The sequence below is a fragment of the Notechis scutatus genome, chromosome 10, assembly GCF_049901735.1.
Source record: "Notechis scutatus isolate UNSWTSFEM ecotype Mainland chromosome 10, rNotScu1.2, whole genome shotgun sequence".
Classification (NCBI taxonomy): domain Eukaryota; kingdom Metazoa; phylum Chordata; class Lepidosauria; order Squamata; family Elapidae; genus Notechis; species Notechis scutatus.
This window is the reverse complement of record NC_142018.1, coordinates 22,177,015-22,195,350: the sequence shown is the minus strand read 5'-3', so window position 1 is coordinate 22,195,350 and position 18,336 is coordinate 22,177,015. Positions and strand designations below refer to the sequence as shown.

The 18,336-nt window shown below is 48.2% G+C and overlaps 1 protein-coding gene across 7 annotated transcripts in view; it reads right to left on the bottom strand.

Annotated features, from left to right (window-relative positions):
- The window catches only part of KLHL13 (kelch like family member 13), a 39,046-nt gene extending 20,738 nt beyond the window's left edge, over window positions 1-18,308 (bottom strand). Inside the window, exons 1-2 of one of the 7 annotated variants that reach the window (XM_026684269.2) lie at window positions 18,176-18,308; window positions 10,804-10,862 (exon numbers count right to left, since the gene is read on the bottom strand). In XM_026684269.2, coding sequence (XP_026540054.1) covers window positions 10,804-10,823 — 20 coding nt within the window. In that variant the 5' untranslated portion in view covers window positions 10,824-10,862; window positions 18,176-18,308. Of the gene's footprint in view, window positions 1-304; window positions 876-7,229; window positions 7,359-10,803; window positions 10,863-17,824 lie in introns of those variants that run through there. The other 6 variants (XM_026684264.2, XM_026684268.2, XM_087972262.1 and 3 more) reach the window with 6 other exon arrangements.
- Between the last annotated feature and the right edge of the window lie 28 nt (window positions 18,309-18,336).

Genomic DNA, 18,336 nt, shown 5'->3' with positions numbered 1-18,336 from the left:
AGCGCGAGAGGGCGAGGGAGGAAGGGGGAGAGGCTACACACCACCAGGCTCCACAATGCAGCTTTGGTCTATAAAAAGACCGCCTCGGTCTTCCCCACCCCAAGACCGAGCTGGCACTACGATTGTTCCACCTTCCCAGTCACACTGCAGCACCCGGCCACATTCAATACCTCTGAACCTGGTTTCTGGCCAATATAGTAGCAGGAAAAAACAACCACCCCAAAACGACAGAGGAAAGGGGTGTGTGGAGGGCTGGGGGGAGGCGACGAGATGGATGCCAGGGAGAAAAGAAAAGAAAACGTACCGACTCAGAATACATTTGTCATCCTCGGAATATTCTTCGCCGGAGCTGCAACAGTACAAGTGGGCAAGGAACCTCAGCATAGCCTTAGGCCAGGCGGGGAAGGAGGAGGACGAGATCAGTGGCCGAACGCAGCAGCAGCCGCCGCCTCCTTTCCTTCCGTGCAAATCAAACAAGGCAAGAAGGCCATTATGGGAGGAAGAAGAAGAAGAGGAGGAAGAAGAAAGGGCTACTTGCAAGCGACAATGACAAGGTTTTGGAAAGAAGAGAGGGGGAAAGACGGGGCCAGTCTTTGCTAATCCATAGTCAGAGCGACCCAAGGAAGACGGGAGGGCAGGTTCTGCCTGCTTTTCCAGGCTGCTTTGGGATTCAAGGCGCTCTCGGTTTTCCCTACCCTCGGCTTCCGAGACGCGGCGAGGAAAAAAGCCTTATGCATTTTACAAGACCTTCTGCGAACACGAATGCCGTCCTTCGCCTTCGGTTTGCAGCTGGGAATTGGAGAGCAACGTGCCGCTAATATCTGTCCTTGCACAGGGATGCAATCAACACTCAGGCAGAGCAGGAACCCCCCCCGCCGCCCCAGCTCAGAAACTGCCTGAAGTCTTGACCGAGCAGCCGGTTTGCAGGTGACACGCAATTCTCGGGCCTCTCTGGGGGTGTCCCGAGGGGCAGGCAGGGGCGCCCCCGAAGCAGCAGACGACGGGCCAACTTAGGGAAGGCAACACTTCGTGGAAATGTTACTCCAGCCGTTTAATCCTGCACTTCGATCAGTGCGAAGGAAGAGCACCAGGCACGGCTGCCATGTGGCAGAACAAAGCGTCTCCTGCTGGAAAGAGAGGGAGTGCGGGGGGGGGGGATCCTCAAGAGGGTTTCCAGGGACTTGAAAACACCCCCTCCCACTTTCCCTGTGGCTCTGGGTCCCCAGAATGACCCTCCCTTTCAAGGCAAAACAAGCGCCTCTGATTGAATTTTTACAGTTCCTTCTTCATTCGTAATCCAGGCAAGGAGGAGCACCAGGAGAAGGAGCAGCAGCTTCGAAATGTGCAAGTTCCCAGCTGTGCTGTAAGCTCCACAGTCGCAGAACAGGGAAACCGTCAGCCCTGAACCCCCTCCAAAGGCCAATTCATTTACCTCATCATTGCCCAAAGCCTCTCCAGGCTGAGGAGGGTGGGGAGATAGATCACACAAATAAAACCATCCTAACTGGGGGAACACAGAGGCCTATCTGCCTGGCCTCCAAGAAGCTCTCTTCCGGCCACTGAGGGAGGGCAGACAATGGCTTGATGCTGCAGGCAAGTTGACTCAGTCCTAGCCATATTCCAGAGCCAATGGCTCGGGAGGGGGAGTGAGTAGGAAAGGGAGAGCAGATGCACCTAATATGGGCGGCCCCAAACTCACTTGTTGCCGGCCTTTAAGCATGGAGAAGAAGGAGAAGGAGAAGGAGGAGAAGAAATAATAAGACAGATCTGGGAGAGGACCATGAGGCCAGCGCAGTTCTGCCCGAGAGCCCGGGGGAAAGAGTCTTTGCAGGGACCTGGATTTCTCTCACGGAGCCAGGCCTACTTCGACAGAGCCGGGCTGCTGACGAAGGAGAGACAAAGGACAGAGGCTGCCGCCTTCCAGGAGCCCCATCAGGCCCTGGGGAAAACGTGGGCTCAGCAACCCAGCCCTGCCTCCTGCTGTTAGCCCCAGAACAATCAAAGCAAACGGGCATCATTAACAGTCAATGGGTGCCTCTGCTCCTGTGGCACACGCACACGCACACACACACACACCACAGAGGCTGAAGGACAATGGGGGTCGCCCGGTGTTCAAGCTGAATGCACCGCCTGCCACTCGCAGCAGACCTTGGACTGCCTGCCTGTCTGCTTAGGGGGAAAGAAAACAAGCTAGTTCCACCCAGGATCAGCTGGCAGGGAGGGGGAACAGAGGGTGGGGGGAACAGCACTCAAGCCTCCATCAAGGTTGGAGCCAACTTAGGCCAGTTCAGGCTTCCAGCCAACTCTTGGCCACCAGAAAAGGCTAGGGAAACCCAGGTAATCGCAATAGCCCTCAGACTTAGATACCACTTGACAGCTCTCTACTAAGTGGTTTCCAGAGCCAGCATCTGCCCCCAACAATCTGGGCCCTCAATGGGGGAGCGTTGCTGAGCCGAGCAGGGGGAGGCTCTCCTTCATCGGCTCTGAATCCTTGAAAGCGTGGCTGAGTGCAGAGCTCTCAAAGTTGACGTTTCTCCTGGTCTCAGAAGCTCCTCAAGCAGAAGAAGTCAACGTCCAACAGGCTTGGAGGTGCCCACGTAGCCCACCGAGAACCAAGCTTGATTTCAACGGTATCTTTTCTTTTCATGAGTCTCAACTGCTGTAGACTTAAAACAGCTGCTAAATCCTTCACCCACAAGAGCATTACCGATCTTACCGCTCTAAATGAACATTAACTTTCGAAAACTACCACTGAGTAAATCTCTGAAGCAAAATGGTTTGGAGGGAGGTTTGGAAGAAAGCGATTTCAGAACCGAAGATTTAAAAAAAAACCTTGTTGAAAATCACCGAGGGTAGACGAGGACCAGTCATTTATTTTGCTGTCCAAGAAGTAATCAAGGAAACACATTGAGCTGGCATTTCTGGAACAGCAGTTTCTCAACTGTATTTTTCAGGAAGAAAGCAGAGCACAACATTGAGCATTCCAAGGGGGAGGATCGAGATCTTAGGCATCAGGAGGCTGAAGACAATTTCTTGTGCTTGGACTATGATAGATAATTTGGTAGGGCACCTGGCTAAGTCCTCTGAGCCATTCAAATTATTTTGCATCTGACAATTAGCCAAATGTGGTAACCGAAGAAACGTTGAAGATGTTTTGTCCCAGGTATCTAAAATGATTTATCAAAGTATTTGGGGCCTTTTTGTTCTGAGGGTGAGATCACTGGAAGTCCCTAGAAAGAAGACAAAACCCAATGCAAGCACATTACAGTTCATGTTCTACCCCAGAAAAACAGCCATCCACAGAGTACGGGTGAAGAAAACACCGCTGGATCCCGTCTTTTAGAGGCAGACAGTCTAGACCAGGGGTCTCCAACCATGGCAACTTTAAGACTTGTGGACTTCAACTCACAGAATTCCTCAGCCAGCTCTGTCTCCCCTTGCCTCTCCATTCTAAAACTCTGAACAGAAAGGAGAACACAGCATGCCTCGATTCAGACAGCTGCTGGCTCATCTTCCTTTGGGAAGCGATTGGAACAGACGGTGAGCTGCATTTCCTACATGGCACCGCATCCTCTTCTGCCACACGCACACACAGAGGACTGCGGGTCGGGGGCGAAAGGAAAGAGGATGGCCAGCAGCAAGGGGGAAGGACTCAGGTGAGGGGGTGAGGGGTGCACCCTTGGGGGACCGGAAGGACCAGGTCAGGGACAGATCATCCCAGAGGGAATCTCTCTAGGGGGCTGCTAAGAGTTGACAGCAATCGGATAGTCCGTTATCAGTCAACACTTTAGTAACGTCTCCATTTGCCGTTAGGAACCCCAAAACTCCAAAAAGGAAGGGTGCTTTTCATTTCAAATCAATGGTTGCCCAGTCTCTTTTTGAAAACCTCCAGAGATGGAGCACCCACTTCTGGAGGCAAACTCTTCCACTGGAAGATTGCTCCCACCCTTAGGGAATTTCTCCATGGTTGCTTCTCTCCTTGATTAGTTTCCATCCATTATTTCTCATCTGGCCTTTTGGTGCTTAGGAAAATCGTCTTTGCAGGAGCCCCTCAAATATTGGAAAGCTGCTATCTTAAATCTCCTCTAGTCCTTCTTTTCATTAGATTAGACAAACCCAATCCCTGGAAACGTTCTTCATACGTTTTAGCCTCTTGCTAAGGCTTAATCAAGTGGTATGAGAACTTCACGTGACCTTGATTCTATCCCTCTATGAAGGCAGCCTGGGATTGCATTGGCTTTTTGGGCTGCTAGGATTCCCAAGACCTGTCACAGTTACTGGCATTAAGCCAGGTTTCACCTAGCCTGTACCTATACCGTTGGTTTTTCTTGCCTGTGTGTAAAACGTTACTTTTCTCTACACTGAATTTCATTTTGTTAGATCGGACCCTGTGTTCAAGTCTGTCTAGATCCCTCTGCATCTTCAGCCCATCCTTGGGGAGGGGGGGGAGGGTTGGCTATTCCTGTGGGCTTAGTGTCGTCTGCAAATCTGATGGGTCCCCCTTCTTCTGTTCCCTTGTCTAGATTATTTATGAAGACATTGAAGAGTCCTAGGCCCAACACAGAACCTTGGGGTATCCCATGGCTCACTTCCCCCCTCCCTGTGGCTGTAGTTCCATTGAAGACGATAGGCTGAGCACTAATTAAGAACACGGCAACTTGAATTAAACCTCATCAATCTGGCTGCTCTCTGCATGTCAGCCAGGAGCCCTGTAACACCCACGGGGGCAACGTTTATTACACAATGAAGTTTTTGAAAGACTTAAAAGTGAGGTAATGCTTGTTCAGAATCAGTCATGCCACCTTCTGGCGATGATGTGAAGATGATGTGAAGAGATTAACAGGAGGAACTGAAAACGGAAGTTTCGGGTTCCCTTTTCACAGCGGCAGGGTCCCAGCCACGGCCCAGCGGGAGGAGAAAAGCAAGATTAAGCCCTGTCACCAGGAACGCTCTTCCCTCCTTCTCTTCCCAATTATTTGGGGAAGCGTTCAGAGCCTCTTTTCCTGGGGGCCCCATGGAAGAGAACAGCAGGTACTTTCGGTGTTTTGCTCCGTTTCAGAGAACCTTCAAAACTGCTAACCATAAACTTTATTTCGACAGACGGGTGTTTCCATATACAGTATTATACGCTAACGAAGCAATCAAATGAGCCAGAAGTAAATTATCCCAACAGAAAATGCAAAGCAGTGAAAAACCGAGAAGGGGCGAGTCAAAAATAAAATATTTATCTGTGCTGCTTACAGGGAAGGGTTTTTTTAAATGTTTATAAACAATCAAATAGTGATTGTTTATAAACAGACACAGAAGAACTAACTTTGTAACTAAGCTTGAAGTATCCTTTTTATTATTATGAAAACCACTCAAGCACTTCGTTTGGCATCTTTGATCAATGCAACACTGAGTATCAATCGCACAACACTACTAAACTGTAGGTCAGAAGTGTCCTAAAAAGGGTTCACACCTTGCCTTTAGAGTCTTTACGCTAAAACAAACCAACCACCAATGAGCTTAAATCCCTCAGTTCGACGAAGCTTTCGTGCTCGCAGGGAGCCTCCTTCCAGGAGAGAACAGCAATTCCTCCCAAAGTAGTTTAATACCGCTTCTTAAAGTGTGGTAAATAAAAATGTCAACAACTTAAAAATAACCCAACCACAGGGCAGATGGCAGCAACAGCCAGGAAGCAGCGTCTCTCTCAAGAGCGAGATGGGCGGTACCCAAACTTGATAAATAAATATGAAAGAGAGGAAATATTACATCTGGAAGCCTCCAGGGCAGCTACATTTATATGCACCCGCCTTTCAGAGCCGGTGGGGGGTGAAGAACACATATTGTGAACTAGTTGTGGCTGGTTCAACAAACCAGGGCAATGCAAAATTTCATGACATTTAGCAAAAATATCAACCCAGTCAAACACCTTTCGACTAAAAACCTAGACAAGATGGTCCAATCTTCTCCCCAATGAGCCTGGGTGGTTGAGTGTGTGTGTGTGTGTTACCTTGGGGTTCAGCCTGCAGCAAACTGGCTCCGATTCAATCTGTTCACTGCACCTCGGATTTAATTTTGGCTGTTTAAACATTTGTGGCTCAAACCTTTCTAAGAAGTGCGCCTGGACCGCCTGCAGTGAAGTAATGGGATATAAATACTCTCTGAAATCAACAGAGAGCAAGGCCCTCGCCACAGCACGGGGGCTCCTGGACGAGGGCCTTGCAAATCTTCACTGGGGGCAGATTTCAGCTTTGCGGAGAAAACAGTATTCAAAGGTGCAACTGGACCAGCTTAATTACGCGGCTCCGGTTCTGACTTCATGCTCCTTTGTTAGAAGAGCCTCTTCCAAAATCCTTGCATTTTACACGGAAGCAACTTTATGGCCGCTTGACTGGAGGCTCCGATTTTTGAGGCAGGGGCCAAAGAACAGAGCAGGGAGTTAAGCCACGTGGTGGGCCTCTGCAGGCTATGATTAGAACAAATGAGGCCATTTAGAGGACTTTAACCGTTTTATAATCGGGAGGCAGCTGCAATTCCAGTGACATTCCAAGTTGAAATAATTGGCAAATAAGAGCTGTATTTTCAACAAAGACAATCAAAATGCAATCAAGGGAGAGAGAGAGAGTGGAACCTTTCCCAACAAGGCTGCCAAAATTACCGATATTAAGTACTATGGCAACACAGGCGCAAAAGGCCAAAAGGGACGGAAAGGCAGCCTCCGGCCTCCGCTGACCTATATAAATCACAAGCATGTGCCTTGGTTCTCACCCTCGGCGGGAGCCCCTCACCCTCGGCTCACCGCATTTCACCTCCCCTTTCAAGACCAGGCTTTAACAAACACCACACCAACTATAATGGATTTGGCAAGAAAATCACAGAAGATTAGGGATCAAACATGCCAGTGACTGACTCGGAGCTGGCTGGCATATAAAATGCCACCCTGTATTTCCGCTGAAAGTGTCTTTGGGGCCTCTCCCTCTGCTAGAGGGTGGCAGACAAATGCCAGCCTTTAAGACCAACCAAACCCATGGGCTGATTTCTGTTTAGTCCAGTTGCATTAAGGTCACGTCAGACCTCAACCTCTAGATTTCAGGTATAGAGTCCAACAGCCTGGTCAGCTAGTGGTCACATTCTTCTGCCGCATTTACTCTCTAGCTGAAGGGGGAAATTATTTGTTCTGGAAGGAAGGTCAATTGGCCCTGCAACAAGGGCAGGAAAGCTTGAAAAGGGGGGCAAACACATACCTGTCATGAAGCACTGGGGGTCTCTCCCTCCTGAGGACAGAATGATCCATGCTGGCAATGTTGTAACTCCCCTCTTAATCAAAGGAAGACTTTAAAGCTTGCCCCTTTCTTAAAAAAAAAAAAAAGGAAGGAAGGAAGGAAACCTGGTACCCCAAAGCACCACCGCATTTTAACCGATCCCATGAGCCAGCGGAGCCGATTGGAAGAGGATAACAATTCACCAGTGGAGCCAGGCACCTCCTCTCCTCTGTGATGGGAAAATGAGGCCTTTGTTCCTGGACGAGGCGGCGCAGGGCAGAAGAAGATGCTCTATTCACTAGGATGCTGGGAAGCCATGACTGTCTCTCCTTCTCCCCCTCCTCCTGACAGGCTGTCACGGGCTCCAGCCCCTGAGAGGGCAAAGGGTTCCCTCTGCATTATGGGAGCCCAGCACACGGAACGGGTTTCCGAGAACGGAGATCCCTTGGGAGAGGAGCCACTTAGCAGGAAAACTGTCATCCCGAAGAGAGTTTTCTGGGCAGCACCGAACAGCCATGTGACAAAGCAGCTTAAGAAGCTCTGCTTAGGCTCCCTTTCTCCTGCGGTGACCCCTGGGGTGGTTGCCGGCTTTGCTTTCGGACAAGCCTTGCGAACAGAGATCCTCCAGCCCCATATTTATTCTTTAGGATGGCTTCTACCCTGCTGGGGTGCATCCCTTCGGCTCTGCATTCGGCACCAAACCCAAGACCCCCCCACTTTCACCCACCGCCGGTTTGGAGTCAGTCCATGCAGAACCGAGGCTGCTTTTCATAGCTGGGCTGCTAATCTGATTAGTGAGTGGATCTGAATTGCAAAGCGGAGGGAGGGAGAGGGTGTCCCTGCCTCTCCATCTTCCCCTTCTCCTTCCAAAAGGTGACACGGCTGCAGGAAAGGCCTTTGCTGGCCAGCACAAACTCCAGGAGAAGCACCAGGAACGGGGGGGCTCTTCTCAGTTAGCAAAGGTGAGCTCCCCAAAAGGCAGAGAGCGGAAGACGTACCTCTAAACAAGTGTAAAACATTCTCTTTCTGCCCTTGACCTGCTCTTTTTTATATATATATATAAAACATGCTTCATTTTGGGGGGGGGGGAGAACCCTCAATTCACTGTTGTGGGATGATCTACGCTACCCAGAAAGCTTCAGGAGGCAGCAAGTTCACCCTAGAAGGATCACATGACGTGACCAATGACTCCTCCACACAAGACTGACTTCCAGGCAGGGAAGAAACCGAGGAGTAAGCAAATGGATGCACAGAACCCTGGATGCAGGTTGCGCCGACACCTGAACCAGTCAGCTAAAGAGGGGACAGCCAAATTTGGGGCAGGCACCCCCCCCCCCGTCCCATCATAAAACCGCATGCAGTCCTTCTGACCATAAGAAGCACCCAGGATAAATATATGCCACCTCATTTTGCAAAGCGCTCCTACCTGGCAAGGGCAAAACAATCAATTTCGGTATTTGAAGCCTCATGCAAAATGGCACCCAGGTACAGCCATTGCTTTGCAAACTGCCCTGTTTTTTTTTTTTTAAACAAACCCTTCAAATGCACACAGCAGAGGGGGAAAAGAGATCTGTAATAACACAGCCCTGCCCTTTACGGGTAGGATTAAAAATTTAACGAGTTCAGCGGAGGTAACACTGGCGGAAGCACACAGTCAATTGTTAGAAGACGGTATAAAGGCAGAAAGCAGAATTAGGACCGAAGGATCCTGCAGTTCCTTTGCTCCTTCTCTTTGTGCTGCTGCTTATTTACAAAACGATGCCCTGCAAGGCCTGCCAGGAATGCCCTTCCAGGGCAACTCCATCCTCTCTGTGTGTGTAAAATAAGGGGATGCTTCCGGCAACAGCGAATATTCAGAAGCTTTTGAGGAGAACAAAGAAAGGAGAACAAGGCTGCCCTCGCCTCCTCCCTTCTCTCCTCCCCCTGGAACTTCTAATCTCCAAATTGCTCTTCACAAACCCAGCTGCTGCAGAGCAATTTGCATTTAGTCTGCCACACATTTCCAGGGCTGATCTAAAATGGGGCTATTTCATTGCCCAAGCAGGAGAGAGACCTGCCCGCCACGTGTCTCAGCCACAGGGCTTACCAGGGCGAGGTCACTGGCCAAAAACTTCACTCGTTTCATGGCTGAAACTTAGGAATGACGTAATCCATCCCCCGAACGATCCCTCTGATGTGAAGGAAAAGCAATTCAACGAGGAGGAACGCGCATAAGAGGAGGAGACTGTGTTGCAGAGAGACGTTTATTTACTGAACAAACCCAGGCCCGTCTCTTCGGAGGGAGTCCCACTGAGTTCAATGGGATTTGCCTCCGGGCTGGCTGTGGTTATATTTTGTGAAGTGCAAGATGTACTGGGATGATAAAAGTTCCACGTTCTAAGTGCAGCCATTCTCAAATTCCTTTATCTGGCTGCTGCTTTTCTTTCATCTTCAGAGCTACTGTTGGCTTCGCTCAAGAGCCTAAAGAAAAGGGACTCTCTGGAAGTCTGTGGAGTTGAACCGTGAAGTCCTCGCTGCTGCCGTGTGAGCTCAGTTGTGTTTGCTTATTACACAAGCTAGGGAAACCAGGAGTGCCAGTGAACGTCGGGCTTGCTTCCCTGTTTAAGACCAGAAGACATCCCCTCCAGCAGCCAGCACCCAGGTAAGCAGGGATCAACACCAGACAAACCATCAATCAAACAGGAAACAATATCCTGATCAAGGAACCACCAAGGAGAAACATATACTGGCGGGGCAAGTGACTGTATATAAACAGGGAGCAAACCCCACACTCCTTCTCACTGATGATGTTCCTTAGTTGGGTAATAAAATGTCTGTGAGCAAACAACCAAGCTCAGAGAGCACTTAAGAGATTTCTTTTTTTTACATTTATCAATGCCTGCTACTAAATTCCAAAGGTTGCTTTGTTACTGAAAGTCACCCTGAACAGCTGTTACCGAGGGAGGATATTGTGGATGGTAAAAATAGGCAATAAAAGTACAAAACCATATTGTGTGTCATTAAAAGCAGCAAAGATTACTCAAGACAAGCCATGGAGTCACTACTGCCGTGCTGAGCATGAGTTTGTGCTGGGAAAATTGCCCTAGAGGAATACTTAATTGAATACCTTCAATGCTAAACTTTAAAGTCTTCTGACGACCTTCTGCTTGAGTTCACCCAAAACTCTGCTGAAATGTTTTGTAACCGAAAATATCTTACTAATGTGCTGATATGGAATGAAATGCATTGTTATTGTTCTGGGTATGTTCAACTGGGTTGAGCAGTTTGTGGCACAGCATTATATATGAAATTAATCTAATGTCAAAAAGGTCCTATCGTCACCTTAAAATGAGTTACATTGGAATGAGAGAGGCAGAACTAAAGCCGACCGTTTTATATAACCAAATCCAGGCTGGCTCTGCCATTAGCTTAAAGCTGTTGGAAGCAGGCAGCACATAAATTCTGCAAATAAATAAAATCCATGCGTGCAATTTCTTAGCAGAAGTAATAAGGACAAAGCCAAGCACTTCAGTTTCACACAGACACCGTTTTATGTCATACTCAAATGGTTACTCACAGACTGTCTCTCCACATCATCTTTGACACAAAACAATGCTTTCCCAGCTCTCTGCACACCTGCAAGTTGAAGAGAGAGAAAAAAAAAACAAATAGAAACTCTCATTAACGGCTTTCTTTGGAAAACTGCCTTGAGCCCTCTCTTGGCTTTTCTGTTGATCTGCCATCAACACCTAGGTGTCTCCAGCAGCACAGGAACGTTTCATACATTGGGGAGGCATCTCTAGGGGGAGGCTGGGGTATTACAGGAGACTGGGGCCAGCAGGGATGTAATGGCCATCAACCAACCCAACTGGGAGGCTGTAGGCAGTTCACGCTCTTTGGAATCAGACTGCTCTGCCCAAGAACTGGGGCCAAGAAGTCCTTCCCCTCCCAATCCCCTTCTGTCACATGGAGCTTTTCCCCCTGGAGCAAAGATTGGTAGGCGTGGAATCCCCTTCCACATTTTCACCCAAGTCCAAATAAATCTGTACCCAGAAGGGTCTATGCAAGCGTCACTGGAGTCTGAACTAAAAGAGCTTCTTTTTCACAACCATCTTTTCAAAGCTACTTCTGCTACGCTGTCAATTAACAGATGAGATAAAAGACAGCCAGTCTAGCACTAGACTGGTAGAAGGCAGCTGACTAGAAGTTGGGAGACCATGAGTCCTAGTTCTGCCTTTAGTATGGAAGGGTGACTCTGGACCAGTCACGTTCTCTTAAGTCCTAGAAGATTGAAAGGGCAAGCCATTTCCCAAAAAGTTGCCAACAAATCTCCATGGATTTGCCAGTGTAGTTGTCAGGAATCCAGATTGACTAAAAAGCACCCAAAACCCAGGGGAGAAGGGCAAGAGATAGTATCTCCATTGGTAATCTAGTAAACTTGCAAGATTTGTTTCTCTCGCCATGTACATGTATACATCCGAATTAGACCGTGTTGTTTCTCCGTGTCATATATGTGGCTATATGCATAAATTTGTAATTATTCATTTATTTTGTCATGTTTACATAGTGTATATTAGAGGTGGAAACCCTTTGAGAGCTGTATGCAATGAAATTTCATTTTAATGTGACAAAGTGATTCTAAATTATTCTTCTAAACAGAAAGAGTTCAAAATCAGTTTTTCCCATCAAAAACCTCTTGGTTGTCTCAGACCACTAACTAGCACAGATACTGAATATGGTAGCTAAGCTGCAGGCTTCCTCTAAGCCAATCCTTCAAGGTAATTTAAAGGTTTCTTGCAAGTATTCCTTGGATATTTTCCAGCCAAATGAGCTGCCAGAGAATGAATCTGGATCTCTCTTTTAAGAGATCAGTTGAGCCTTTAACTATGGGAATGAATGGCACGTTTCACAAATGTGCCCCCAATTTCGGATGCACAGAGAGCCACTCTAGCCAGCCTGGTGGGTTTCTCTGCGTGAAGAAGGGCTTTGGTAAAACTCCCCAAACAGCCCACGTGTCAGGACACCAATGGCGTCATCTTAAAGCTGAACAAACTCTTCCGTGCGCAGCAAGTTCTTACAGTCAAGTGTGAAGGCAAAAGAAAACAGGTCTGGACAGTTTTAGCTTGATAACTTAATCCCTAGCCAGCCATTTCAATTTTTTCACAAGCACTTGTTCCTGAAACAAGTTAGCTGCAGGCACCCTGAAGAACAGCGTGTCACCCTCAATCACATTGGGTCTGCCAAAATACCCTCCATTTACCTAAGTGACTGCATGCCTTTTAATACAGTTAATTTTTACATAGTGGGATACTCGAAACAAATAATAGGCGGAAAAAAGACTCTAGTGCAGCCTCGGATGATCCAGTTTTGTGAAAGTTGGCTGCCCCTGTTTGCCAAGAGTGGATCTAGCTCTGGGCTTCCGTCGCTCCCAAAAAGTAAAGGGGTAGCTTGCTGGTGGACAGAGACATCTCCTTGAGGGTTTTCTTGACAACGGAGCAGGTGTTTCTCCCCAGGACAGCCCTTTCATTCAAGAGATCTTTTCTACCCCCCCCCAGTCCAACCTACAGCCTTGGGGTTTTCTGCTGATCACCCGCTGAAAGTATTCACCACCTCACCCTTCTAAGCTGTTCAACTTCAGTCTAACCCCATACCCTGATAATTTTACTATCTTTCTGGAAAACTGGATCTAGTCAATATGTTAAACCAGATGATTTACGTTTCTTTCTTAGTAGGCACCCATGATGGAGAATCATTCAGAGATGGTCCTTGCATATTAGCCAAGGAGGCCCCGAAAACCACACGGAGAAGCACTTTTCAAATACAGTGGTTCTACCCACTGTCCCGCTGAACACAGGGCTTCCCTCTCACTCTACCCTCCACATACTGGTTGGAAAAACTCAAGAGAAGGGATGCATATTTACTGATCATTAAAGAACTCAATGGCCTTTCTAAAGAACCAACAGGCTACCAGATCATGTCATAAAGACACCCTTCCCAGCAGTATTTTTAAAATGCCCACATGAGGCTGGTTTATTAATTTCTCACAACAAAGGCATTTTGGCAGCTCTTCTTGCAATCAGGGCGGGAATGGGTCCTTTATAGGTTTGCTGTAATTGTTCCTCCTAATCAGAACAGGCTGGTGCAATTTAGATTTTTGAGCTAGGAACTTCCAAGCATCTTAATAAGGCGCCCAAGAACACCATCTGCAAAATCAGGTATTAGACTCTGAGTCCAGGCACAAACGATCATAGTTTCTACTAGGAAAAGATCCACAGGGGAAGAGAGAAAGATGAGCACAACGTGTGTAAAGAATCAAGGGTTTTACCCAAGTCTAGTTAGCTTCAGGCCAAGACAGAAGATTATTATTACAGGCTTTGGAGTAACAATGGTGTACCATTGCCAGATGCACAGCTTAATGCCAACCAACAGCCAGCTTTTCTTTGCTCAGGTACAACATTAATACCCCCCTCCGACACTGGCTGTTATTTGGCTGGAGAGGAGATCCTCCCCTTGGCCCCAAACAAACATTTCCTGCCACAAACATTATTGTACCTTTTCCCTAACTGTTTATGAGCTGTGTTACAGACCCAGCTCCCAAGCTGCCTCACAGCAACAGAAGCCAGCCTGTGTGCCAATTAAAGACACCCCTTTAGTGCTGGAAGTGCTGCAAACAGGGGAGGAAAATATCCAGAGAAATCTATTGCAGCTCAAAACGTAGCTGTCTTGCAAAAAGGTAACAAATTTTGCAGGAAAGAGCCCTGAGGAATAGATTCTACCATAAAGGTTAACCAAACAATACTGCCACATGCTTCCAAAATAAGAACTGAACTAGCTGGCTAGACATCCAGACATGCAACCCTAAAATACTGCACAGCAATATGCATTATGTATATAGGCTGGCTATGTTTCCCCAGTCAAGCCGCTTTTGTGAGAGAAATGACTTGACCTTGCAGGGGTTCAGGAAGAAAAGAGAGGCAGAACTCACAGAATCACAAAGGGGACTTAAGCCCAATATTTCATCTTTTGGGCTCCTCGCCTTCTCATTCCCAATCCTGCCTCTTCCCCACACAGGACGGCAGTAAACACACCAAAAACAATGGCCACCTGCCATATCAGTGCAAGAGATGTGAGTCTCCACTGAAATCCACTGGAAACTGCCAGCCTCTTATTTCAGGCTGTAACTCATTCCCTCCAAGCGTGCTTAGCGCTTCTAAGGGGACGCCGCCAATTGATTTACTATCCCTCATTTTAAAAGGAACACTATGGACGGCCCCCTGCACCTCAAAGGAGCCGCATGTAGCAAGCAGTGAAGGGTGCCAGCAAGAGAGGATGAAACCTGGCAAGAAATTCTCTGCCACCACCTTCAGAGTCTCTGAATGCCAGCCACCCTGCTGCCCATCGCTCCCAGGGTGGTAGCCCCGAAACACCAGGATACAAGATCCGGCTGCACAATGTGCAGAATCTCTCCCTGCTCATACAAGGCACAATTATCCGTGCAAGGATCTTACAGCTGGATGCCCAAGAGGGCACTGCGCTGGCCCAGCACAGACCAGCACTGACCACCCAGACCAGACCAGAAAACTCACCCAGATTCTGTCACCTTATCAGCTGCACTGGGAAGAGGTTGGAGTAGCTGTTCCCTTCCAACTATTACATTCTAGGATCACTTCATACTAGCACTTTAGATCGCATTTCCTCCAATTCCCTTCAAGTGATATTAGATCTTTGTACCCAGAACTTGCTGTGCCGGAAAAAAAAATCACCTTTATAGCTCATCAAATTGCTCCTTGTGTCTTGAAAGCAAATATCTGTATAGATCTCTGCAGGGGAAAAATGGGGGTGGGTGGGGGGGTGGAATCTCCACTAATAAATGAAAGAAGGGAAGTGTGAGAGAGAAATTAGTGATGATTTAGGAAGAGAAAATCTAGCAGTCCAGCCAGAACATTTAAGCCCTGATTTTCAGCAGTGGAAGATCAGCTCTAGCAGAACTGCTCTGTGCTGTTGTGAGGCCAAAATTAAGACCTGCATTCGAATCTTCCTCCTGGGCCCCAAACACCTGCTCCCACTCAGAAACTGGCAGTGCAAGAATAAGCCAATTTACCTCTTACAAAAGAGACTCTTTTAATTGCTTAGCTCTTCTGCTTTACAAGGGGGAGGAGGAGGAACTGGTGATTCTAAGGAATTACTGCATTATGGAATCTACCAAATATACTGAGCAATCATAAGACAATACAGTCATCGCCTGTAATTAACCACAAGCCAACTCTTTTCTCTTAAATGTTAAAAGCCCACTTGCAGTGCTTGTGTCCACTACCACTAAGGTGGCCATTGAGAAGTTCCCTTTACACAATTCCTGTGCTTTGGTGGTGTTTGCTAGGACCTTACATAACTGGTTTATGTGGGTCATAGAAAAGCTTTTACTCTGACAAGGTTAGGGCCCTTCCGTTAGGTGGTGCTAGGAGGGAGATACTAAATCCCTGTCTCCATTCAGAACAATTGTGCCCTCCTGGAGATGGGGTACTTACTTCCGATTCACCAATATTACAACCATGCACACAGCGTTTACATTGCACCCTTGCTAGATTTTCCAGGTCAACCCGTGCATTTCTATTGCCTGGCAAGATTGCTACATAACAGATCCTGTAGCAACATTCTGCAGCGTGTAACCAGGAAGATGCTGGTGCTCATAATGAGATAGCGAAACAGCATCCCCCCATTTCCGTACAGTGTGTGTTTGTTCATTTCATTATCTGCCTTTGGCAACTGCTTTTATACTTACTTATCCCATGTATTTATTTACTTGCCTTATTTACTAGTTTATTTATTTGCAACTGCATGTAGCACCCATCTGTGATAAGGGATGTGTGTGTGTGTGTGTAAAACTCTGTAAGGAAGCAGATCCTGGCTAGCACAGCAGTCTTCCACGAACGAAGCACCGGAGCCTACGTTGCAAGACTCCAGATTTTCTCTCATGAAAGGAAGTTTGAAACGCAGCTCTCTCTCCCCCTCCCATAGGTAACCCGACTAGCAATGAATGCCAGGAAGGAATTACATTTCCAGTACAGACTGAATGGGAAAGTTCTATCTCCACCCTCGAAGGGGGCAGAGAGAAAGTGATGTTGCTGAGCAACTTTTCAGAACTTGGCAAAAGGGCCACAAGCTCCATTTAATGCTTTTCCAACTGCTTAATTACTATGCACAATGCTGGTTTTGCTCTGCTTCTTAATGGATTAAATGCATATGCTTTTATGTATGTGTATATGTGTGTGTGTGTTTGTATGTATATATGTGTGTATATACACATATTAAAGGAAGAAAACTTCCTCAGCACAGAGCAGTGGCCAGCTCAGTTTAATAGAATAAGCTATTTTCCATTAACCCATTAGCTAAATTTAGTTTCCACCTTAACTTATTGAAGAAGCCAGAATGGACTGCCTGATACAGTTAAGCCAACCAAGGTTTACAAACAAAACAGGTCTTTGGATAACTCAAGAAATCTCTTTATCAAATATGTGATTCAGCCAGACTGGCTTTTTGAAAACCATTCTCTCGGCCATAATCCCCTCACCCCAAATCCGGCATGTGGAGCACAGATTTATAAAGTAAGACAATTAATCACGGCAAACATTTGTTAATAGTAAAGCCCTTTTTGCCTTTCTCCAAAGAATCAAATAAATTAAACAAACTTTGCAACTGGCTTCAGTCATGTGGAACAGGTCAGAGGTTTGCTTACAATCACCCTTCGTTCATTTACATTCACTGTCTTTGGCTTTTTAAATGTGGATAAAGAGAATAACCACCTTCCCCACTGGATTTTTCAATGGCATTTTAACTTTATTTGGGGGTCAGCTGGAAGGGGAAAGGAGGGACAGGCTTTGACCCCATAATACAGGTGGTCCTCGACATACAAGTTCATTTAGTGATCATTCAAAGTTATAATGGCATTAAAAAAAGTGACAGGACCATTTTTCATGCTTACGACTGTAGCAGCACACTGCTACACTGTGGTAGTGTGATTTACACCTGGATGCTTAACTGACTCACATTTATGACGCTCACAGTGTCCCAGGGTTCACGCAATCCCCTTTTGTGACCCCCTGACAAGCCAAGTCCATGGAGGGAAGCCAGATTCGCTTAACAACCGTGTGACTTGTTGAAGAACCGCTGCTATTCGCTTAACAGGGCAAGAGAAGTCATAAAACGGGGCAAAACTCACTTAAAAAATGTCTCCCTTCGCAACATGAATTTTGGGCTTCGTTGTGGTTGTAAGTTGAGGACTCCCCGCATTCAGCTCTTCCTCCTCCTCCTCCTCCTAGCTGAGAAGCCCCCATTTCAAACTGCAGCCTATCTTGGGGAGGGGGCGAGGGGGAGCGCAAACTTTCTGTTCCTGCCTCTCAGCCACTCTCAGACCCAGCAGCATGGTCCATGGAGTCCCTTGGAACCAGAGCCCCTCCTCCTCCTCCTCCCCCTGGCAGTGCCCCTCGCCCGCCCCCAGGCGACCCCCCCATATCAGTTATAACGGTCCCAAGCCGGGCAGCCCCCCATACAACACACACACCCCCGCCCAAGGAAGCCCACAGTCCCTGGGGAATCCCTACCTGGGCCCTTAAGCCAGTTGGGACCATCACATGTCCTAAACTGCCAAGCCCGCCTTGGTAGGCTACGAGTGCTGGGCTTTGTAGTCCCGGCGCCGTAGCGGAGGCGCACGAGCACCCTGGCTCCACATCACCCTCTGACCCCGCCCTATCCCGCGCGCCAGCCAATGGCGTCGCGGCAGCGTTTCCGGCAGCCAATCGGCGAGGCGCGCGCGTGCGCTCCTCCCTCCGCGCCAGCGATCCCGCCCCCAGGCAGTCGCTGAGGGAGCACAAAGCCGCCGCCCCCCCACCTTTTCCCTCAGGACGGGCGACCCGCTCTGCCCGCCCGGTGTTCCTCTTTCGGCCGTCCCTCACCTGCGGCCGCCGCGTCGGCGGGTGTGTGTCCGAGGCCTCCCCACCTCCGGGAGTCGGGCGACCCGAAGGCAGAGGACGCCCGCCAGCCGCTCCTCTGCTCGGCGGCGGCTGCGGGAGCTTTTCAAAAGTCCTCCCGAAGGCCGGAATCAGGACCCCCACCC